The 25,235-nt window shown below is 48.8% G+C and overlaps 1 protein-coding gene across 1 annotated transcript in view; it reads left to right on the forward strand.

Moving 5' to 3' along the window:
- CROCC2 (ciliary rootlet coiled-coil, rootletin family member 2) overlaps positions 1–25,235 on the forward strand; it is a 124,574-nt gene that overhangs the window by 64,340 nt on the left and 34,999 nt on the right. The window contains exons 22-27 of the mRNA XM_036757719.1: positions 5,329–5,472; positions 11,121–11,359; positions 12,499–12,658; positions 15,586–15,753; positions 21,977–22,319; positions 22,694–22,896. Of these exons, the coding sequence (XP_036613614.1) occupies positions 5,329–5,472; positions 11,121–11,359; positions 12,499–12,658; positions 15,586–15,753; positions 21,977–22,319; positions 22,694–22,896 (1,257 nt within the window). The remainder of the gene's footprint in view (positions 1–5,328; positions 5,473–11,120; positions 11,360–12,498; positions 12,659–15,585; positions 15,754–21,976; positions 22,320–22,693; positions 22,897–25,235) is intronic.

The raw sequence follows: 25,235 nt of genomic DNA on the forward strand, positions 1-25,235 counted from the left end.
TTCATATTAGAGTATGTCTCAGCCACATACTGCCAGTGTGCCCACTGCACCTTGGTTTCTTCATCTGTAAAATAAAAGAATTGGCTTCTGATGAGGTCCCTTCTAGCTCTATGTCTAGCATCCTGGCATCCCAGCCCTTCAAATATCTGAGGACAAACATCATTTACATGCCAAGAATGTCTTCCCTCGTCCAGGCTGAATGGCCCTCCATTCTTTTAACTGATCCTGGTTTAGCCAGGTTTTAAGCAGCCCTGCTCTCCTGATCACCCGTCCCTGGATGCTCTGCTCCTGAAAATATCCTCACCAAAATTTGGCCCCAGAACTGAGCCTGAAACTCTGGATGGCGTCTGGCCGGGGAGAGGATGGAGAGACTCTGACCGCTCAGTTCCGGACCCTCTGTTTCTAGGAAGGAGGCCTCAGATCACATCAGCTTTGTTTGGCTGCTGTCATGACATAACCTTGACTTGTATTGAGCTTGGCCCAGTCTACTAAGACCCCAAGTTCTTTTCATATAACCCAGGACTCCCTCATCTTGTTCTTGAACAGCTGATATTTTTAAGCCAAATTGTAGGACTTTTCATATTATTCATCTCTATTAAATTTAATCTTATTAGATTCCTTCCTTCACTCTTGCCTTTTGAGATCTATTTTAATCCCAATTCTGTCTCCAAAGCATTAGTTATCTCCCCATGTTGTGTCATCAGCCAATTTCACAAGTGTGCTATCTCTGTCTTGATCCAGATCAGCATAAAAAATGTTGAACAGAAAAGACCAAGGTCATAGCCACTGGAAAATCTCTACCAGAGGCTTCTCTCCAAGCTGACATCTCCATTAATCTCCACTCTTTGGGTCCAATCACTCAGCCAGGTTCTAATCCATATAAAAGAACCTCCATCTAAGCCACAGTTCTCCATCTTGTCCCTAAGAATGTCATCAGAGCTTTGTCAAATGGCTTCCTAGAATGCAGGCTTACTGTATCAATGGCATTCCTCTGATCTTTCCATCTAGGAACCCTGTCAGAAAAGGAAAAGAGAAAACTCTGCCCTGACTTATCTTTGAGAACCAATGCTGGCTCTCAATGATCACCACTGGCCTTTCCAAATAGCCACAAACCACTCTTTTAATAGTACAGTGTAGAATTTTACCAAGAACCAAAGTCAAAATTACCAACCTATTGTTTGAAAAATCCACCTTCTTCCCCTTTTTGAAAATCAGTTATTTTTTTCCACCTCAAGTCCTTCAGAAACTCTGCTGCTCACCACAATTTGTGGTTCAGTGTTTCTGTTTCTAAATGATTTCAATCCCCTGGGAGGTTGGTTATCCAGGCCCCAAGTCTTAAATCTTTTGAAGACAATCTTTCCATCTCACTTATCCCCAAATCACAGAACTTCAGAGTAAGAAGATACTCGGTGATCACCTAAGCTAACCCATACCTGAGAAGGAATCCCTTCTATTACAGCCTAGTAGGTGATGAGAAGGAACTCGCTGCTTCTGGAAGCAGCCCCTTCTTTTCTGAGACAGCTCTGATTCTATACTCATAGTGGGGAGGAGGAGGAGGAAGAAGAGGAAGAGGAGGAGGAGAGGAGGAAGAGGAGGAAAAGGAGAAGGAGGAAGAGGAGGAAGAAGAAGAGGAGGAGGAGTAAGAAGAGGAAGAAGAAGAGGAGAAGGAGGAGGAATAAGATGAATAAGAAGAAGAGGAGGAGGAGGAAGAAGAGGAAGAAGAAGAGGAGCAAGAGGAGAGGAGGAGGAGGAAAAGGAGGAGGAGGAGGAGGAAGAGGAAGAAGAAGAGGAGGAGGAGGAGGAAGAGGAAGAAGGAGAGGAGGAGGAGGAAAAGGAGGAAGAGGAGGAAGAAGAGGAGCAAGAGGAGAGGAGGAGGAGGAAAAGGAGGAGGAGGAGGAGGAAGAAGAGGAAGAAGAAGAGGAGGAGGAGAGGAGGAAGAAGAGGAAGAAGAAGAAGAGGAGGAGGAGAGGAAGAGGAGGGGGAGGAGGACAGGAGGAAGAGGAGGAGGAAGGAGGAAGAGGAGAGGAGGAGGAGAGGAGGAAGAAGAGGAAGAAGAAGAGGAGGAGGAGAAGAGGAAGAAGGGGAAGAAGAAGAAGAGGAGGAGGAGAGGAGGAGGAGGAGGAAAAGGAGGAAGAGGAGGAAGAAGAGGAATAAGAGGAGGAGGAGGAGGAAGAAGTTACTATGTGCCAGGCACAATGTTTAGCACTTTAACATTATTCTCTCACTGGATCTTCCCAACAATCCTGGGAGGCAGGTGCTACTATTACCCTCTTGTACAGAAGAGGAAACTGAGGCAAACAGGGTTAAGTGACTTGCTCAGGGTCACACAGCTAGGAAGTGTCTGAGGCCAGATTTGAATTCAGGTCTTTCTGACTCCAGGGCCACTGCTCTATCCACTGAGGCACCCAGTTGACCCCAAGATCTCATAAGCCTCCCCATCCTGTGTGGCTTTCACCCAAGTCCTTGACAGCACACACGTACACACACACACACACACACACACACACACACACACACACAGTTGTTCTCTGCTCCAGGTCCTTCCTTCATGTGGCACTAGCTCAAGGCCCTTTCCTATTCTGGTTGTCCTCTGCTGGACCCCACTCCAGCTCATGAATTTCCTTCCTAAACTGTGGATGCCCAGAACCGATTGCAATTCTCCAGGTGCAATCTGACCTAACTGGCAACAGTGGGACTGTCACCTCCTTAATCCTGGGCACTTTTAACCCAGCTCAAGACTGGATGATCCTTCTGAGTCAGCACATTCCACCAGGTTCTTGAGTTTCAATTCATTCTTATCCCTTGTGGTTCTGCCTTCTCTAGTCAACAAGTCAAGAGCATTTATTAAGTGCTTACTAATGTTTGTGTCAAACACTGGAAATACAATTACAAGCAGAAAGAAAGACAGTTCCTGCCCTCAAAGAGCTGACATTTGGACGAAGGAAGACAACAGTCTGTGAAGTCCAAGTCTGATGATGGATGGGAGAAGGAACAGAAGCAAAAAGATAATTGATTTGTTCTGCCTTTTGCCTGCTGCTTTTTGTTTTTCCTAGTCACCACCTCATCTCTCTGGAGTAGCAGTCCTAGCCCTTTCTGAGCGACCTCTTGTTTCCAAAACAGTCACAAATCCCTAAACTTTTCTTGCCATGTTCAGCTCATCCAGAGATTTAGCATGATTGGCATCAGTCCTCCCAGGTCTGCTACCCTTTTATGTTTATTACCTATTGCCTGTGCTAGTTTCCATCTTCCATATATATGTTTTAGAGTCTTAGCTGGTTTGTGGTCTCCCTGTGCATCCACATCTCAAACAGTTGATTTCTCCTCTTCTCCCTCAATGGAATCATCCCTGGTTTTGTTGTCAGAATTTTGTTCATAAGAACTTCCCAGTCCATCTGAGCTAGCTTCCTCCTAGGGTACAGGATCCCATGTATCTTATCTCTGAACTCATAAGAATGAATCTCCCAATTCCCAGAGTGTTATTCTAGCAAGCATATGCCCTAAGGAATGGTGTCTTATTATCTTGGAACCTGTTCAATTTATGCCACCACTCCCCAACAGCTGACATAAGCTTGCCATCTCCTCCTGCCCCCGTGAGGCTCCCAGCCAATTCCTGTTTCCTGTCCAAAGGACATAGCTGCTTGAGTATCACAAAAAATACAGTTAGGGAGACCCAAGATCCAGTGAGATGTCTGAGGGAATAATGAGGGTATGAAATTGAGTGAAGATAAAAACTTAACATTAGGGAACATTTCTCCACAATAAGGTCAATTAGTCTGGAATAACCTTCCAAGGACAGAGCTGGAATCTCCATCGTTGGAGTTATTCATACTTGGTCTAGACAATCCATGGGGGATTGTCCTGTAGGGAGTGATGCTTCATTGGCAAAGGGGTAGGGAGGAAGGGAAGGGGGCCCGAATGATGTAATAGGTCATGTTCCATCTCTACCTTTCATGATTTTTTTTGAATTCCAGTCAGTTCCACTAGAAAAGCAGGAAAGAAAATCTGGGATTGACCAAAGACAATGAATGAAACCAATCACCTTGTCCTCCTTTTCAGGCTTGGAAGAGTTGACTCATATGGCCCATTGCCTAAGCTCTGGGCTCACTTGGACCCAGATTCAATCTTCAATTACTGTCAATAATTAAATACTCTCAATATACCTCAAGCTCCCACTCAGATGGTATAACCCACAATAATTCAGTTCAATAAAACAAATATTTATGACCCACCTGCTTTGGGTAATAAATCAATCAACAGCCAGCATTTATTAAGGGCCTCCTATGTGCCCCAAGCTGGCAATATAAACATACTGAATGAAACAATCCCTTCTCTCAAAGAGCTTACATTTTAATAGTGGAGACAATAAGTATAGAATAAATTTAAAGAAAATTAATACAAGGTAGTAGGGGGGAGGGGGTTGTTAAGGTAGGGAGAGATCAGGAAAAGTTTCATGTAAAAAGTAGGGCTTGAGCCGAGTTGGGAAGGAAGAGGGGCAGGAGTGAGGAAGGGAGGGCATTCCAGGCATGGGGCACAGCCAGTACAAAGGGATGAAGATGGGATACAGTACCATGTGTGGGGAACAGAGAGAAGACCAGTGTGGCTGGATGGCCGAGTGTAAGAAGTGTAGTGTGCAGTGAAAGACAGGCTGGGTGTATCTGCATGCTCAGATGGATCTGCGATCTTCTCCAGCTCTCCAACGCCCGCTCTTCTCCAATGACCCTTGTCCCCGTCTTCCAATGAGCTTGCCCAAGAGGTTCACCCAACATGTTTGAAGCACACACACAAAATCAGCAGATGGCTGCCCATTGGTTACACTTTCCCCTCATGACCCGGCCTCCATTTTTCTCTACTTCTTCATAATATTTTATTTGTAATGTGTGGTTACCTACTTATGCCCATCTTACTCCTTTCCTTGGCTCTCAGACTCGGAGTCAAGAAGCCTTGAATTCAAATCCTGACTCCTGAATCACTTCCTAGCCATGTGATCCTGGGCGAGTCATTTAACCTCTGTCTGCCTTACCTTCCTGAGGATAATAACAGTACCCACCTACACCTCAGATCTGTGAAGATTAGTCAGTCAGTCAACAATGCATTAAGTCTTTACTTTGTGCCAGGCATTTTGCAGGGAAGGAAAGGGAAGGGAAGAGAAGGGAGGGGAGAAAGGGGAGTGGAGGGGAGGGGAGAAAGAGAAGTGGAGGAGAGGGGAGGGATGGGGAGGGAAGGGATGGGGAGGGCAGGGATGGGGAGGGGAGGGAAGCAGCAGAAACAGCTCGATACCAAACTTCAGAGACATCCCATCTTCTTTCCTTCCTGCTCATTCCTTCACAGGATGCAGTAGCCAGCATCAGCAGAGAGCTGAAGGCCTTCCAGGTCCAGTTTGAAGCCTCCATGGCTGCCCACCAGGAAGAGGCCAAGACCTTGAATGAGCGCATAAAGGAACTAGTCAGAGAAAAGAGCACTGTGGGCAAAGAGGTGAGTGGCGCCAAGTTCTCCATTCTAAGGACAAACGAAGAGGTGGCACAGATGGTCAGCTAAGGGCAAGGGTGAAACTAGGGAGGGGCAATAGAACCCTTGTCTCAGGACCCTGAAATTTAAAGCACCTAAAAATTCAAAACATCTTTCTTGAGCAATGTAAAAGTAGCAGAACTTACACCTAATTAGCCAAAATAATTAGAATAAAATCATCCTATGCATATCAAATGACTGGTATGCACCAATGAGCCACTAGAATAATTAGTTCCTTTACACCTCAAGTGATCTTAATTACTTCTTTCCTGAAATTTTATTTTTATTGTGAGCTTAATGATAATAAGTAACACACACACAGCACTTTAGAATGTGCAAGGTACTTTACATATGTTATCTCCTTTTATCATCACCACGACCCAATGGGAGAGCAGGTATTATTGTCTCTATTTTACAGATGAGAAAATTGAGGCTGAGAAAGGTTGTGATTTGTCCAGGTCAGGAAGCTAGTAAGAGTCTGAGGCAGGATTCAAACTCAGGAATTCCTGGTTCCCAGTACAGCATTCTACCCAGAGGCCTCTGAGCAATCATCAGCACAAACATTTTAATATACAAAGAAAAACAAGAAGTAGGATCATAGAGGAAATTGCGTACCTTTGTTGCACAGAGTAAAGACATATGATTTTCACATCATGAACTACAAAGCTGTTTTCTTTAATCACGTGAAAAATAATGGGGTTCAACTAGATGACCCCTATGGGTCCCTTCCAGCTACAAGCCCATGATTTAAGGGCTCACTGTCCTTCATGTTGTTTGTCCCAAGCATGAGATGAGGATTACCAGTTATAACTCTGGCTCAGGATGAGCAAATCCTATTCTGGAGAGGGATAACTGTGTATTCCTATCAAGTGACTCTTTCTCTCCCCCTCCCTCTCTCTGTGTCTCTCTGTCTCTGTCTCTGTCTGTCTCTCTGTCTCTCTCTGTGTGTCTCTCTGTCTCTGTCTCTCTCTCTCTCTCTCTCTCTCTCTCTCTCTCTGTGTCTCTCTCCATATCTCTCTCTCTCTCTCTTTCTCTGTCTTCCTCTCCTTCTCCCTCTCCCTCCTCCTTTTCTCTTTGTTTCTCTCTATCTATCTATCTATCTATCTATCTATCTATCTATCTATATATATATATATATATATGTCTCTCTATCTGTCCTTCTATCTCTCTGTCCCTCTCTGTCTCTGTCTCTCTGTCTCTCTCTCTGTCTCTCTCTCTCTCTCTCTCTCTCTCTCTCCCCTTCCTCTATCCTCTCCCCCTCTCTAAAGTATAGGTCCAACTATGTTACCCCTCTACTCAATAAACTCCAGAGTCTCCTTGTCATCCCCAGGGGCAAATACAAAATCCTTTGTCATTCAAAGCCCTTCATAACCTGAACCCCTCCCACCTTTCCAGTCTTCTTAGACCTTGGTCCCCCATAGGCACTCTTCAATCCAGTGACTCTAGCCTCCTGGCTGTTCCACAAACAAGACCCTCCATATCTTACCTCCGGGCATTTTCTCTGACTGTCTTCAGTCCCTTGGAGCATGCCTAATGACTGCCCTGGTTAAGTTGCAGCTAAAACTCCACCTTTTACAGAAAGCCTTTCCCAACCCCTCTTAATTCTAGTGCCTTCTCTCTGTTAATTAGTTCCTATTTATCCCATACATAGCTTGTTTGTTCATATTTACTTGCTTTCTCCCCCACAAAACTGTGAGAGCCTTGAGGGTAGGGACTGTCTTTTGCCTCTTTGTATCCCTAGGGCTTAGCACAGTGCCATAGTAGGTGTTTAATAAATGTTTATTGACTGACTGACAATGCCCCCAGTGACATCTAAAGGGTTTGGTCCAATCCAATCAAAGAATCTCAGAGTTGGAAGGGACCTGGAAGGCTGCATCTGATCCCTCCTGTCCCCATATAAACGATTCCCTCTGTAAGCTCTCTGAGAAGTGGTCATCCAGCTCTCAATACAAACAAGCATTTATTAAGCACCACTTATGTTCAAGGTCTTTGGCTATGCGCTGGGGGTGAGGACAGCAATTGAAAATGTGATTTTGTTGGTGCAGAGACCTCTCAGATGAGGAAATTCCCTTGACCAATCAGTAGATGTCCCTGAATCACAGAACCTTAGAGTTGGAAGGAGCCTCAGCAAGTACCTAGTACATCTGCCACACAGGAGTTTCCACTGTAACCCACTGAACACACAGTCCTCCAGCCTCTGCTTACAGACCCCTATGAAGGTCTATGGAGCATACCATTCCAGGAGTGGCCCATCACCTCTCAGGAGAGCCCTCAAATCTTTCCAGCCATCAAACTGTCCTCTACAACTTCTGTTCCTGATCCTGGCCTCTGGGGTCAACCTGAATGAACCTGCTCCCTCCTCTATGTCCTAGTCCTTCAGATAGCTGTTATCCACCCCCAGAATATCCTTCAACTGGTCCTTGTACACTATGGACTCCTCTATTCTACAACTGCTAGTCTCAGGGACTCCCAGAGTGGCCCAGAACACTCACAGGTGGAGTGACTTGCCCAGAGTCACACAGCCAGACCTCATCAGAGGTCATCAGGTTTTCAGGCTGCCTTTCCTAGGCCTGGGGATAAAAAGTCCAATTATAAAACAGTCTCTGCCCTTAAGAAGCTTCTGTTCCCCTGGGTTAGACACCTGGGCACCAGGTTCCCTTAGGTGGCTCCCATTTTCAGAAGCAAATGTATTGCTCTGGGCACAAAAATACCAGCAACGAGAGGGGGATGGGACAAAAGAGAAAACTGAAGGACAAAAGCAGAAGAAAGAAAAATTTAACACGACAGCCTGTTTATTTTGGCAGAGAGAGAGAAAAAGAGAGAGAGAGAGAGAGAGAGAGAGAGAGAGAGAGAGAGAGAGTGAGAGAGAGATCTTTTTTCAACTGATTTCAAAGTCAGAGCCTGAGAGAGACCACACAGGAAAGTCAAGAGGGGATTTGAACGTGGGGACAAGGGGCGGAGCAGGAGAAAGGCCAGGAGGGGAAGGGGGAAGGCCTTCATTTTGTTAGAATGAAGAAAGGAAGGTTCTTCAGAAAGATCCATCATGGGAGTTTGGGGAAAATTGGAAGTAAACAGAAACAAACACAAAAAAGGGAAAACCATTGAGAGGAAGAAACGGGCACCACAAGGGAGGGAAGGAGGAGGGAGTTAATTCTGGGGCAGAGGAGAAGGATCCCAGGGTCAGAAAGCGCCCAGGGCACAGAACCCCGGCACGGCTTGGCTCTGCCCATCCCCAGGGGGACTCGAGGCTTTCAGAGAGGCTTTGAACTCAAGCGGCTTTCAGGCCAGTTCCGCAGCCCGCCCTCCAGTCCACACATGCACACAGAGCCTCCACAGTCACACACGGCTCCCTCCACCCCCTCTTTCTTCCCGTCCAAGGCTCAGCTGGAGAGCTGGCTGCCTGCATGGGATTGTAGCAGAGGTTGTTTATAAAATTTCTAGTAAAGAAATAATTAGTATAATCATATTAAAGGATTTGGCTGTAAAATTCCTGTAAGAGGGACCGCTCGGCTTTGCGCACGGAGAGCCAGGCTTGGGGTTGTTGTTGATTTCTGTAGGGGGTGCATTTGCTTTTTTCATTTGTTTTGGGTTTTCCCTCTCCCCCCTTCCTGGGAAATGCAAACAGTTTCCTTTATGATGGATGTCCCTTTCTCTGGTCACTGACCTTCTGGGTGAATTTCTGCTGAGCTTGGTGGAAAACCTTGGGCCCAGTTGTGGATCCCATATGTGAGGGCTGGGGGGTCCTCACCCTCATCCTTCTCAAAAACAGAACAACAGTAACACAGAGCGGGACAGAATGAATCAGGCCTGTGGGGAGGCTCTGGACAATGTTACCGTGAAAAGAATAAAGAAGTGGCCTTTTTTTCTTTTTTTCTTCTTTTAGAAAAACAAGATTTTATATCCCTATGAGTTTCTAGTATTTCCTGTGCGCACGCACACACACACACACACACACACACACACAGTAACCATCAAGCCTTCTCCATCTCCCGGGAAATGAAGACAGAGCCATATCTAGGAAATTTTGTGTCTTGGGCAAGGACAGCAAAACCTGCCCCTGGAAAAACAACTTTTTAAAGACAAATTCGGTTGAGGCATGGATGGGGGTAGACTCAGGACAGCACTCTGGAAGGGAAATAGAGTCCCTAGAACACCAGGAGGTCAAAGCCCAAAGCCACTGCTGGGGGAGGGGGGAGTAGAGTGGACCCAGGCCTGGGAGAAGTACAACCATGGGGAGCTTGGGGGGTGGGGAGGGGGAAGGGGAGAAATCAGACCATCTGGCAGCCTCTATTTTAACTAATTATACTGGCAGTGTTTTAGAGAATCAGCCTTGGAATGACAAAGAACAGGGTTCCAGTCCCACTTCTGACACATAACTGATTGGGTCCCTGGGCAAGACACTTAGCTTCTAAATGCCTCCAGGCAACAGTCTAAGATTAAAAATGCAAAGAAAGTCCTATTTGTCATTGACTGAGGAAGCCTTCACCCAAAGCTCCAGGTGCTGATAAAATCATGTCTCCTACCTCTTCCTCCCCACTTCTGTCCTCCAAATCTTTTTATGGGATGTCAGTGTACCTCCACATGTTGGGATCATGGGACACAGTCCTGATTGCCCAGCCCTAGTTACCTTTTAGAAGAAAGGAGAGGAAATGCCACCAGCACAGACCATTGACTGGGCCAGATAGATCATGTCCTTCCCACAGCTGTCATGATGCTGCTACTCACCCGACAAAGAGGCTGCCACCAATGGGTTTCTAGGTAGCCTTTCCCTCCCTTAGTAGAGGGAGTCCAGAGCCCATTGGGTTTGGACCTGGACAGGACCTCTGAGACCACTTAGTCCAGTGCCTTCACTTTACCGATGAAGTTCAAGACAATGCCTTGCACAAAGTCACAGGGGTAGAAACTGCAGTCAGGCTTTGAGCCCAGCTCCTCTGGCTTCAAGTCCTTCCCACTGCACTGCAGCTGCTTCTGAACTGAATTGAAGAGTCTAGTTGAGTTGAATTGAAGAGAACAATGGCCAGAAAGCCCTACTGACCCAGTCTCTGCTCCAGAAATCCCCCAGCCTTTGATGGTTCTGTGGGGAGGGAGGGCGGATCTGGTGTGTGTGTGTGTGTGTGTGTGTGTGTGTGTGTGTGTGTACCTCAATATGGAAGACTGGAGGTCTTCAAGCAGAGCCTGGATGACCGCTCCTTAGGTGTCATCATGGGGATTTCTCTTTGTTGGATTGGATAGCTTCTGAGCCCTCTTCCAGCTCTGATCTCAAATCCGTACCACAACCCCATTTTCTGGCCTTTTCTCCTAGTACTGTCCTCCACCTACTCAAAACTCCAAGCATCTGTCTGCCCTCCACCCCTCACACACTGGCCCCTGAGCGAGCTTTGATGGTGGCCTTCCCTGTGCCTGAAATGTCCTCTCCTTCCTTCACTTGTTGAATCCTTGCGGTCTTTCAAAGTCTTACGCATGCGCTGCCTCCTCCACGAAGCCATCCCTGATAGCCTGCTCTTTCCCCCAGGATCTCTCTTTCTCCCCCCCAGTCCCCGTCCATCCCCGTCCATCCCCGCCTGCGCTTTAGCATCGGCCGGGCTTCTCAGAGATTTCTCGCCTCTCCTACGCAGGCTGAAGAGATAAGAACTCAGCTCCTCCGGGCGGAGGAAGGTCAAGAAAGGACCCGCAGGGAGCTGGCCGAGCTACAGCGTGAGCTTCAGGAGTCCGAAGAGGCCCGAGAGCTCGAGCGCAAAGAAACGATGGCCGTCCGCCGAGCCCTGGACGATGAGAGCCGAGAAAAGGACACGCTGCAGCAGTCCAACGCAGGGCTTCGCGAGGCCATCAAGAAAGTGGAGAATGAAAAGATCAGGTACCAGGCAGACGGTGGGGCCGCCAGGACCGCCCCCGCCCCTCGCCCCCGCCGGATAGAGTGGGCATTGGAGGTCCTGGGTTCAAATCCCACCTTTGCCCCTTACGGGATCTAGGGCAAGTCCCTGCCCCAATTTTGTTCTGTTTCCTCATTTATAAAATGAAAAAGCTGGACCAGATGGACTCTGAGGACCCTCCAGCTCTAGGTCTGCGGTCCTGTGTGACCTTGGGCAAGTCTCTGGGCCTCAGCTGCCTCCTCAAGAAAATGAGGAGGTTGGACCAGATGGCCTCGGATTGTGATCCTATGATCCCAGTTTCCAAGCAAACAAGGGACAAGGTCCCTGCCCTCAATCCAATCCCACCCAACAATCCCCCAAGCATTCCTAATGTTTAGGAGGTTTTCAGCCTTCTTGAGAAGATTCACAAACATGAAATAAACACCCCTGTGTATAATTTAGGATCTCAAGAGGTGAGAGGAGGTTGAGCACTCCTTGGGCTGCCAAGAGGAAAGGCAACTTGAGTGATCCCTTGAAGAAGGAGCAAGATATTCTAAGGAAATAATTCTTGTGCTTTCCAAATCTACCTCCATGGCCATCCCAAAAAGAGACAGATGGATTTACTCTGGATTCTTTGTCCCTTCATTAGCTCATGCTGCCCCTCTGGGTCTCAGTTTCATCATTTGTAGGATCGACCAGACGGTAGATTTAGAGCTGGAAGGGACCTTAGAGTTTATCTAGCCCAATCTCCCCATTTTACAGATGAAGAAATGGAGGCAGGGGCAGTCTGCGACTTCCCAAGGTCACACAGACTCTCAGGATCTGAACTGGGATCTGAGCCCAGGTCTTTGGACTCCAAATGCACAAAAATGGAAAGATTGAACTGGTGGACTTGAAGGCCACTTCTAGCTCCAAGACTCCATGATCCCAAATATTTGAAAAACGCAAATTCAAAGGCAATTTGACAAAAGTCATTCCCCATCATTGAGACAGTGTAAAATAGTAAACCTCCACAGGTCATCCCAATGGCCTCAAGAAGCAAAAAAGTCAATATGGCAGGTTTGGGAATGAGGGAGGATGTTGGTTGTCTTGAGCCCCAGGAGGGTCATGGGAAGGGTCATATCTCTGTCTGTCTCCCTCTCAGTTTTAAGAGGGCCAAAGAAGAGAAGGAACAGAAGCTCATCATCTTGGAGGACACCAAAGCCTCAGTCCAGAAAGAGGCTGGGGAGCTCAGAGCAACCCTTCGAGAGGTGGAGAGGTCAAGGATGGAGGCCCGGCGAGAAATCCAGGATCTTTGGAGACAGGTACCCAATGAGGGCTGGGTTTGGATGTTCCCTGCAGTGAAGCCCTCTGCCCCATGTTCTCATGTCCCCCATCAGAGTCCCTGACTGAGGCTCCAAATAGATGAGATGAGGTGACCCTCAGTGACACAGAAGAAGGCACTTGGATCATCAGTGATGACTCTACCACTTACTAGTGAGGAAAATGCTTTGTCAACCTTAAAGCACTCTAAAATCACAAAATATCCACTGAGCCAGCCTTTATTTTACTGTTGTAAAGAAGAGGAATTGGGTTTGTTCTTTCTGGCCCCAGAGGGAAGAACCAGAAAAAGTGGGCAGAAGCTATCAAGAGGCAGATTTAGGTTTGATTCGATAGCAGTACAAATGTTCTTAAACTTGGTACTATCCAAAGTGGAAGGAGCTGCCCCAGGAAGTGGTGGGCTCCCCTGCCCTGGGGGTCTTCAGGCAGAGGTCAGATCATAGAGCCAGAAGGGACCTCAGAGGTCATCTAGCCCAACCCATGCTTTTAACAGATGGGGAAACTGAGGCCGAGCTAACGGAAGTGACTCCCCCTGGTCACAGGGGGAATCATCAGCTGAGGTGGCTTTTGGATGCTGGTCTACCGACTTCAGAACCAGCGCCACCTCCTGGTCAAGCCGGTGGTAGTGGGGAGTCCTTTCCAAGGTATGGCTTGGACTAGACGCCTGTTGGAGTCCCATCCAACTCTGACATTCGGGGGTGTTGTCCTTAGTGGATCCAAGGGAGTTTCCCCACAAAATGTGGAGCAGTCAGCAGTGGGCCCTACCCAACCGAGCTGGGCTCCTAGGGAGGCCTCCCTCTGAGAGGGGAGAGGAAGAGGAAGGTGGATACACAAAGAGCAGCCACCCAGCCACCTCAAAAAGGCGGGCTTGTGTACATAGACTAACAAGAATGGTCACAATTTTTAAATAGAACAGCTACAATCTGGAGGTTAGCACAGAACTACCACGGAAAAAGAGTGTTAATTTGTCCAGCGCTGGTAATCAGAACCAGATTGGTCAAGCAGGGGCAGCTGGCCTCCCTCTCAAGAGAGGAAAACAACGTTGGTGTTTAGCCTGGAGGAAAGACTTGGGGGGAGCACAGAGTGGTCTTCGATCGGTGGAAGACCTGTCAGGAGAAGAAAGCTTGGCCTCATTCTGCCTGGGCCCAGAGGGATGAACCAGGAGCCACGGGTGGAGATTATAGGGCGAAGGACTTCAGTTCAACCCTGGGAAGGAACGTTCCAGTAACTCGAGCTGCCCCCAAATGGAGGGGGCTGCTTCTAGAAGGGAGGGAGCGTCCCCCCTCGACCCCATCTCTCTCAGTTTTCTGATTGAGGTTAGATGGGTGACAGCTTTATGGGGTGAAGCATCCCCGCATGAAGAGATCTGCGGTCGAGTGCAGACGGGGGCCATTTAGTCTTTGCATCCCCCAACAACAAACAACAACGTTACAACAACAGACTTCTCACCTCAAGGTCAGCAGAGATTTACTCATTTGGTTCTTACAAAAATCCATAGGAGGTCAGTGCTACTATCTTTATTTGACCAAGGAGGAAACTAAGGCTCAAGGGGGTTAAGAACTTACCCAGTCACACAACACTACTTAACCAGTCACATAACTGTTACTTAATCAGTCATAGGTAACCACTACTTAACTAGCCACACAACCACTACTTCTCCTACTTAACCAGTCTCACAACCACTACTTAACTAGTCACATAATTGATACTTAACCAGTCACACAACCACTATTTAATCAGTCACATAACTGATACTTAACCAGTCATTACTTAACTAGCCACACAACCACTACTTCCACTATTTAACCAATCACACAACAATTTAACCAGTCACACAGCCACTACTAAACTAATCACATAACCACTACTTAACCAGTCACACAACCACTACTTAACTAGTTGCACAACCACTACTTAACTAGTCACATAACTACTATTTAACCAATCACAAAACCAGTACTAAACTAGTCACATAACAACTAACCAGTCACAAAAACACTACTTGACCAGTCACACAGTCACTACTAAATTAGTCACACAACCACTATTTAACCAATCACACAACCACTACTAAACTAGTCACATAACCACTAGTTATCTAGTCACACAACCACTACTTAACCAGTCACACAACCACTATTTAACCAATCACACAGCCACTACTAAACTAGTCACATAACCACTACTTAACTAGTCACACACCACTATTTAACCAATCGCACAACCACTACTAAACTAGTGACACAACCACTGCTAAACTAGTGACACAACCACTACTTAACCAGTCACCCGGCCACTGTGTATCCCGGACAGAGCCATCGTGGATAAGGGGCTGAAGCCGGGTCAGAATCCTTCCCTAGACATGGACGAGCTGTGTGCCCCTGAGTAAATCACTTGTGCTCTCTCAGGCTCAGTTTCCCCATCTGTAAGATGAGGACAGTGATAGCACCTGCTTCCAGGTTCTGTCGTGTGGTTCTAATGAAATCAAATTCCATCTGTAAAGTGCCTTGCAAATCTTGAAGGGCTACATCCATGTTAACTGTGATTACTGCTTCCAGACCCAGCTGCTCTCTGCTCCAGCACCTGGGGCCTCGTGGAGTTTGAGAGATAGTTGTTGGCTCGACTCTGTGGTGTGCTGATTAATAACTAGATCCCATGCCCATGGCATGCTGGTAAATGTTTAACAACTGGATCCCGTGACACACCTTTATTCCATTTTCTCCATCGCTTTCTTAAGTCTGGACAATAGACAAACTGTTTCTGGTTTGCTGATTGCTGTGGTGTTCACCCTGAAAATTGAATGACCGCGCTCTCTGAGGGGGCTTCAGCACTGCCCCCTGCTCCTCTACTGGCCGAAATGCTCAATGACTCTCCAAGGTGCCCGGGCAGTGACCCTCTGCCTTTCACGCAGGTAAAGACCATGGAGGGTGAGCAGGAGAAGAAATGCAAAGAAGTGAGTGACCTACAGGCCAGAGTCATGCGAGAGGAGCAGCGGGTGCAGCAGGGCCGGCGGGAAGCCGTGGAGCTGCAGAAGAAGGTCATAGAGACGGAGGCCAGCTGGGAATGTGCACGAAAGGAGGTGAGAAGTCAGCTGGGAGGAGGAGACCCAGAGGGCCAGCCGTAGTGGGGTCAAGGGCAGGGCAGGCAGAAGTGAATCTGAACTGCCTGATGGAAAAGTGGAGCCTGGGAAGAAGTGAGTTCCAGAGGAATGCAGGTCAGCACTCAGGGAGGAGAGGGGGCTGGGGAGGGGGCAGGGCAAAAGGAGAGGGAAAGGAGGAAAGTAGAGAGGCAATAGTAAGGGACAGGAAAGACAGGGAGGGAGAGGAGAAGGAGGGGGAGGGGGAGGGGAGGAGGAGGAAGAGAGAGACAGAGAGACAGAGAGAGACAGAGAAAAACAAAGAGAGATGAGGGGAGGGAGAGAGAGAGAGGGAGAGGGAGAGGGAGAGCAAGCGCACAGCAGCAGCAGCAGTGCTATGGGGGCTGATTTGGAGTCTGAGAAGCCTCTGACCATTCATTCATTCAGCCAGCCGAGCAGCATCCCTCAGCACTTCCCTGGTGCCTGGCTCTGCTCTCGGTGCTGTGCGTGCACAGATACAAATAAACTGCTCCTGACTTCAGGAAGTTTACATTCTATCGAGTGAAAACCCTTACACCCTGATGATAAAGTGAAGACAAAGTAATGGGAAGGGGGTGGGGCCCATACCCAAATCTGCAGTGCACCCGCTGTCTCTGGGTATCAGGCCCTCATCAAGTTTCACCGTGGGGGAAGGGACTTCAAGAAAGCTGAGTTTGGGGTCAGAAGATCTGGGTTTGAATCCCAATACCATTGCCTTTGAGCTGTTGAGTGACCTTATCATAGGGTTCATGGGTCTATAGCTGAGGGGAAGTCAGTGGAGCTGGGTTCAAATCCTGCTCTGCCAAAAAAATTTTTAGGTTACTTTCTTTATAAATCCATCAGTGATAGAGAATATCTCTACACAGCACTAGGATGGGAGAGTCAGGGGTGGTTTTCTGTAAGATATGGGTTGTGGGAGCATCTTTGAAGGCAGAGAGAGACCAGTGATAGGAGCAAAGGACCTGAGTTCAAATCCCAGTTCAGTCACTTACATCCTGTGTAACCTTGGACAAGTCACTCCCCTGCCTGGGCCTGGGTTTCTTCATCTGTAAAATGAGGGGGTTGGACCAGCCATCCTCTGAGGACCCTTCCAGCTCTTAGCCTGTGAGATCTGTGTGCTGGGACGTTGACCCTCCACAAGCACTTCCCGGATGGAGAACTCTCTTTCTGGGTGATGAAGACAAGAATTGGTCCAGCGCATTAGGGATCCTCTCAGAATTACTCTTGGAAGAAGCTGCCCTTTTGTCTTAAGGGCAAAGGTGAGGCAACGCCCCCCCCCCACCTTTGCCCTGGTCCATAGAGAGGGAAGCCTCAGTGTGGAAATTCAGGAGGGACGGGGCCTCTGACCCATCTCTCTGAAGTCTGTCCAATGGCAGCCCTTGTTGGAACAGTGGAGAGAGGGATGAGAGGTCGCCACGACACAGTGACTGGCCCGTCCAGTCTTCTGCCAAGACCAGACCCCATCTGGATTGATCAACCCCACATGGCAGAAATCTAAGAATGTTAGTGCTAGGTGGAGTTCAGTCAGCCAGTGAATCCACAAGCATTTATGAAGTACCTACTGTGTGCAGGACCCTGGGGATAAAAGGCAAAAATGAAACAATCTCTGCCCTCCAGTCTAGCTGGGGGAGACAGTGTGAGTGCACGAGTGTGTGCGCGTGCGCTGAGTGTGTGTGTATGTGTATGAGTGTGTGAGTATGTGAGTGTGTGTGTGTGTGTGTGTGGACACATGCATATATTCATAGGTATAGATATATGTATATATATATATATATATAGTTAAATATACAGTGATATATCTGGCTTTATACACACACACACACCTACACACACACACGCACATATATCATAGTTGTGGTTCTAGTCATATACAAAATTGAGGCTAACCCCCTCATTTTACAGAGAAGGAAACTGAGTTGCCACAGCATGGCCCAGGTGTCCCATGGGAGAGCCCAAACCAGGTCCTTGGACTCCACCTCCAGGGCTTTCAAGCCCCCTGTCCTTCGGGGCTTTCAGGCTGGCTCCTGCCTAGGTCCCCAGCCCATTCCAGGCTTTCTCTAGAGCCCAGCTACTTCACCTCCCGTGCTCCCTCCCCAGGCTGACTGACCTCCCACCCTGTTCTGTTGCTGTCCTGGCAATGGGACGGGAACTCCCTGGGTGGCCTTGGCCCCAAGTGCCTGCCTTTCTAGGCTCCCTCCCAGGATGTGGAACAAAGCCTCCCTCAGGACAGGACCCCGAGAGCGCCATCTCTGGCCCCAGTCCAAGCTGGGTTTGGCAGGACAGGGGAGTTTCCTCTTGGGGGTCTGAGACCCCACGCCGGCAGGGTTGCTGACCGCTCCCTAGCCGCTCACTGAGCACCAGTCTCTGGTCCAGGTTCTCTTCTGGGTGCTCATTCTCATGGTTTACAAGCTTCGGGGGGCCGTAGTTTGGGAATGGAAAGAGGGTTGGGTGTGGAGGCCAAGGAACTCAACTCAGATCCTGCCTTCCTCTATAGCCTTGGGGGAGTCTCTTCTTTCACAGCCCCATCTACTTTCCCCATCAATGAAATGAAGGAGTTGGATTCGTCCGGGAGACATGAAACTACAGCCTGGATCAAAGTCAGCCAGGTTTTACAAACCATTCTCAGCTCAGCGGCTGTACAAAAACAGCTGGACTTAGCCCACGGGCAGTCGTTTGCTGACCCCTGAACTAGATGATCAATAGGGTCCCTTCCAGCTCCAGGGCCTGCTGTCTTATCTAGAGTCTTTCACTAGAAACCTAGAGTCAAGTCAAGCCAACAAGCATTTAGGCACCTACTATGCGCCAGGCACTGTACAAAGCATTGGAGATACACAGAAAAGCAAAACGAAACAAAACAAAACAAGTTTCTATATTCAAAGAGCTCTTGGTCTCATGGGGGGAACCCCATGAACACAGCTGTGCACAAACAAGATAGATTCAGGGTGGTTTCAGAGGAAGGCATGAGCATTAGAGGTAATGGACAGAGGTGTCTTGAGGAAAGTGTGATCTGAGCTGAACCTGGAGGGAATCCATGGCCCAGCAGGCTACCTGGACCTCCACCTGAACCTTGTAGGTGACCCTTCACCTCATCTTGTCCCCAAACAGACCCCTGGGGCACCTCTCCAAACCCCGCCAGAGTGTGCGCCCACAAATGCCTGCTTCTTCTTGATTAGAATATAAGGTCTCCTAACAAAAAGCCTCCTAAAAAGCCTGCTCCTCCAGCAGAATTCTGTCACCTCCAAGCAGACATCTCAACCACTGGACTTTTCCAACATTCTCCCCAGCTGCCTGCTGCTTACTTAGCACCAAAGTGGGGAGGGGGATAGGCAGTCTGTGTGGTTTGGGGAGAACCAGATCTAACTAAGCCTTACATCTCAATACAGCAAATAACCCACATATTTATTACATGTTTAATGAGGTAAACAGCAGGCCCCCTTGGTCACTCCAGCTAGAGTACATCCATAGGGTGTGAGCCTGTGACCTGGCCACTTTGGGGAGACACCCAGTCCGGTGCTGAAAGGACTTGGGACATTGGCATGATACAGCCAGGGTGGTCCTTTGGTCCTAACACATCCTTCACCGCCCCCCGCACCCCCCACCACTGCCACACTGAGACAGCAGCAGGAACTGTGGAGCTGGGTCAGTTAAAAAGGACACACAACTGCCAGCCTAGTCTCTTGATTCCTTCAATCTCCTCCTCTCTGACAATAGCTCTCCTCTGGGGCAAGAGAAGAGGGCATGACCCTTTCCTCATCCCCAGAAACTCTGTAGCTTTGGACAAATGTAGCTAAAGAAGGAGCTTGTCCAGATGGACCCCAGGCAGCCTTTTTGGCTTTGTGTTTCTTTCCTAAGCACAGGTGATCAAACGATCAAACAGCGATCCTGAGACAGACATTTCCAGCCTCGGGGGTTCAAGAAGTTGGAGCTCCTGGCTTCCCCCGTTGGAGCTGACTGGAAGCAAGATGACCATGACAGGAAGAAGATCCCCAGCCTGGGAGATCCAATCTCCTAGAATGGTGTTATATGAGAGTGTGTGTGTGTGTGTGTGTGTGTGTGTGTATACGTATGCGTGTATATATGTATACATATAAATACAGGCATAGTGTGTTACTTATGTGTGTGTATATGTGTATATATGTGCACATATATAATACAGGATTATGGATACTGTTATTGAAAGATACTAATAATGCACAACTGTAATGCTGGATTTAATTGAATTGGGGAAAGATCCCAAAAAACTGTCGCGCTTGAGAAAGACTTCACTTAGGAAGCAAGGGATTCTGGGAGTCGAAGGGGAGGATGGAGTATATTCCAGGTATGGGGGACAGAGAAATGGCGCGTGGAGGTCAAAGAACAGGCAGTGGCTGGAATGCATAGAGTTCACCAAATGAGGTAAGTTAGATAACTATGGATAAGTGAGTGCGCACCAGATTGTGGAGGGCTTTCAATGCCAAACCTTTCAGACACAGTCACCAGGAACTTCTGATAGACTTTTTTTGTTTGTCCAGACTGGGACAAAGGCCCGGTGGGGAAAGCAGCCACTGATGACTGCCCCCCATCCTTGGGCAATAGCAGTGCTGGAGCTGATCCCAGACTTGTGGGGTACCAGGTCCCTTTGGCCTCATTCCCTGTCCTGCACTCATCCTGTCACTCCTGAGATGACTCCTTTTTCCAGCTCTGAGGTCTGCCTTCTCACTGCCTCTGATGAAAATTCCCAGGGGGTCTCTCATTTCTGTGCTGTCCGGGGTTGCTCAAGCAGTCTCACCTTTCCATGGTGTATCACCTTTAGAGGCAGTCAGAGCCCACAGACCAACCTTCAAAGAATGTCTGAGTTACTACCCTTCCTGCCCACTAGGGAATTCTGTTATCAAAACTTCATGACCCTCTTTCACAATTCTGATGACCCAATTTCCAATTCTTATTTTCCCCTTAACTTATCCTGTGTTCTCACCTCATTATTAATCCTGTGCCCTCAGCCCTCCCAATCACTGAGGTGGGCAAGTTAGAGGCTGCCCAGAACAACTTGCAACACACCTTCTATGTAGCCAAGCATCAGACAAACAAGAGAAGGGTTTTCATCACATTCTTTAACAGAGCCCTCGCACAGAGGAGACCAGTTCTGGCTGTTGTCCCCAACCCTGCATATCAATAGATCTTTCTGGAACTGGCATCCAGGACAATAGTGTTCTCCTAATTACTCAGGTGACGAGCCTCCTGGCCCACCAGCTATGATAACACCCCCCCCACTAGGTATCCACTCCAGTCCTTGTGACAACCACATTTCAACCCCAAACTACTCACATTGAATTCATATTCATTTCTGATGTACATGTTTAAGGGCAAGAGGAATCTGGGAGATAGATCTTGGACTCACTTAAGGGACCAGGCAATGCCCAGCATCTAATACACCAGCAGAATTTCTTGCCCAAGGGCAGGATCTGGGCACCACTATACAATTGGCATGCCCTGACATTGCTAGAAGCTGTTCACTAGTCCCACCTGCTGAAGCCACAGCTTTGAATCAGTTGAAGGAAGAGTCTTTGGGGGGAGGTATCTTCAGGTTCACCGAGTTGCTGATACTGTATCATGACTAGCCTGTAGACACCATAACAGCATGGTCTTGGGTGAAGAAGTCACAAGAGCCAAACTGGCCCTTTGCCAATACCACACCTTCCTCTCACCTACTTGGTGCCAGCACCTCGGGGCTTTAGATAATTTATATGAGTGCCCATCATCTTCTTGGGGTCTGCCAAGCCCATGAACACTGGCTTCCCCTGGCATGGCTTTATGTTTATGCTCCCAGATCATTACATGAGCCATGCTCCTCTTCCCAAGCAGATCCTCAACATCAGGCCCTGGGAGTTGTGTGTGTGCCAGGGCTACCTTCTCAAAGGGTAGGAATCTGATGCCCCATACTGGCGACTGGGTATAGATGGACCTGGGTAGACATCAGGTGGAGCTAGAAGGAGGTCAAGACCCCAGAAAGCACTTGGCATCATTAAACAAGTCCAGCACTGCTTGGTTGGTTGTGTGAATGAATGCTCCAAACCCCAAAGAGGCAGGGACAGAAAAGCAGGGGTGGCCTCCTCAGGCTGTACCACATTTTTCCCTTTTCATCGAACATCTTTTTTTCTAGCAAATGTAGGCACAGCTGTTTTCTAGTGTCCATGATTGCTTCCTCTAGATCCTCAGCCTACAAAGAAAACTGGCAAATACAGAATCAAGAATCCAGGTCCGGGAGAAAGAGCTGATGGAGAGCCTGCAGGAATGCCATGGAAATGAGAAGAAACTCAACGATGAGCTCCATAAGCTGGAGATGAAACTGAAGCAGGTCTGCGGAGAGGCCAAGAACTCCCAGATGCGCCTGAGTGTAGCCACCAGTCGTATCCACAGCCTGGAACAGGAGCTGGACCGGGCTGAACAGACCAGGAGAGAAACCGAGGCCACACTGAGTAGGCTACAGTCAGTGCTGCGCCGGACACTGGGCCTCAACCCACCACCAGGAAGAGCACCCTCCCCAGCCAAAGGTCAGCACCAATATTCTTGGGAGAGATGGCAGACTGATTTAAGTCTAGTCCCTTCAAGGATGGCATGGGGACCCTCTCCCCCAGGTTTCCCCCCTCCCACTTATGATTTCACAGATGGTCTTTGGGAGCTGGTGTGGTCAAAAGATCATCCACTATGACCAACCTGGTGGCGATCTTCTCAGAACTTAGCTGGGCTGGCTCTTAGACAACAGACATTTGGTCAGTTACCAGCACCATCCCTAAAGACTTTCTAGCTTGGCATAAAGACACACTATCTGCGTGGCCTTGGGCTCCCTTGGTTCCTTCATCTGAAAGAGGAGGTGACCACTCAGGCACCTTCTTTCTCTAAGTCTATGATCTATGACCCTCTGCAGGGTTCGAGAGCTCCTCAGCAGCAGATGGACAACAGGCTCCGGCCTCTCCGCCTGGATCCCCAGAGAGGAGCCAGGCCTGTTCTCCACTCAGGTGGCCCTCTCCCTCACGGGGGAGCTTCAGCCCCACAGAGATGGATGTTGGAGTTGTTCGGGAGGCCTTAAGAGACCTTCTGCAGAACCTTCGAGATATGCAAAGAGAGAGGGTAAGGAGAATCTCTCAACTGTGGTTCTAGGTGGTAGTTTCTTCAATCAATTCAATCTGGTATGCATAGATTAAGTGCCTACTGTTTACAGTGCTGAGTGCTGGGGTTGGGATGAAAACACAAACAAAACAGAGGTGCCTCCAAGAAGATGATGTTCACTGGGAGGGAAGGGACCGAAGCATAAGCACAACAGATGAGTGTTCCACCAGGACAGGGAGTGAAGAAGGCGAGAGCCAGAAGGGCCCGATGAAAAGACTGGTGGATTCAGAGACAGAGAACCCGGGTTTTGGTCCCTGGCCCAGCACTGGTGTGACCTTGGATAAGTCACATAACTTCCCTGGGCTCAGTTCCCTCCAGTAGTCTCTGAGCTCCCTTCCAGCTCAAGAGCCGTCTATGAGAATATGTATTAAGGATATTCCAGGGCAGCAGAGTGGGGAAAACACTGGCCCTGGAAGGAGAAAGTCAAAGAATGCTTGAAGCTCAGTGGATCTGGCCAGGGAAGGGGTGGAGAGGTGAGCCAGACTTCAAAGGGCAAGAGAGGCAGAGAAGGAGGAGAGTGCCCAGGCCTGGAAGACAGCTCACGCTGATGCCTAAATGTTGGTCTGTCAAGCCCAGGGAATAGCCAATCATTTGGTTTCTGCATCACAGAGAACATGGAAGGGGGTAATGTGGAAGGAAGTGGAAGAAGTGGGTTGAGGGGTAGAGTGTGAAAGAGAGTGGCCCTCCTTGGCCTCCCAGACTGTCAGCGCCCCATGCCAAGCCTCCTTTCAGAGCCCCAGGCCAGGGGGTCCACTGAGCTCAGCACTGACCCATCCAGAGCGTTTGTGCAACTCAGGCTCCATGACCCTCTCCAGATGAGGCCCTTGTTCATGTGTGGAGGGGCCGCTGGGATCCTGAAGAGGCACACAAACCCTGGCCCACTGGAAAACCATCTGTTGCTGGCTGAACAGTCCAAGGGTGCCGCTGTCCTAGGCTTCATCGGGGGGAGGCTCCTGCCCAGGTGATTCCAGCCACAGCTGCCATCAAATCAGAGGGATAGAAAGGTGACATTCTGCAGGGGTAAAAGTCACCAAGTCTGAGACTGAAAGGGGTCTCCAAGGCCATCTGACCCAACCCTTCCATTCTGCAGATGAGGAAACCATGACCCAGAGATGTCAAGTGACTCACCCAGGGTCACAAGGTAGTGAGCAGCAGCGCAGGATTTGAACCCAGCTCTTCTGACCCCAGAGGACCTGGGTTCAGATCTCATCTCTGACACTTATTACTTATGTGACCTTGGACAAGTCATTTTCCTGTTCTGATTCTCCCCATCTATAAAATGAGTTGCTTCCAAGGTCGCTTCTGCTGGGATGAGGACAGTGATCAAGATGGTGATGATAGCAAGCATTCCCAGAATCCTTTGAGGTTGGCTGTGCATAAGTTGTCATTCGGCACTCACAGCCCTGGGGGTAGGTGCTGAGGAGACAGGCTTTGGCTTTTAGCCCTCAATCACACAGCTGTATACAATAACTCTCACACACACTTGCACACTCACATATACAGGCACACACATGCATGCATGCACAATCCCACATGCTCACACACATAGACATGAATGCTTACACTTACACACTTACATACAGGCACACATACCCTTATACAGACACATACATTCTTGCATATGTCCATGCTCATGCAGAGCCTTATGATAATCCATACATAGTCACACGTGCATGTACAGGCTTACATACAATCACACGGCTGTACAGAATCACTCTCACACACACACACATTCCTGGGACCACGTGAGGCAGCAGCTTTCAGGAGAGCTTGGCTCATGCCTCCCCACTCCCCCCAGGCCCATCCTCTGTCTCGATTCTCCGAGGTGCTGGGGGAGCACCAGGAGATGGGGGTGGGGAGGGAGACTTAGATTCTATTTCAAGTGAAGTAGTGGCATTTTTCTGTTCCTGAAGGCACTGGGTGGGCACCAGTTACCAACATTCACTCAGGCTGAGAGCGCAGGGAAGGGAAAAGGTCTAGATTCTGTTTCAAGTGAAGTATTGATGTTTTTATGTTCCCAAAGAGGCTGGGTGGGCACCAGTTACCTACGTTCATTCAGGCTGAGAGGGGAGCAGTAGGAGAAGGTGTAGATTCTCTTTCCAGGGAAGAAATGATGTTTTTATGTACCTGAAAAAGCTGGCCACCAGAGTACTCGAGGAGGGGGCCAGGGCCCTTCCCCCTTGTCTTTCTGCCAGGGTTGATTAGCCTCTGGACACAGTCCAGCAGAGCTGGGACCAGGCCTAGGCAAGGTGAGCTCCTGCCCCAGGTCCATGCAGCCTGTGGAGGGGGAGGGGTGCACA

The sequence above is a fragment of the Trichosurus vulpecula genome, chromosome 4 (assembly GCF_011100635.1).
Source record: "Trichosurus vulpecula isolate mTriVul1 chromosome 4, mTriVul1.pri, whole genome shotgun sequence".
NCBI classification, from domain to species: domain Eukaryota; kingdom Metazoa; phylum Chordata; class Mammalia; order Diprotodontia; family Phalangeridae; genus Trichosurus; species Trichosurus vulpecula.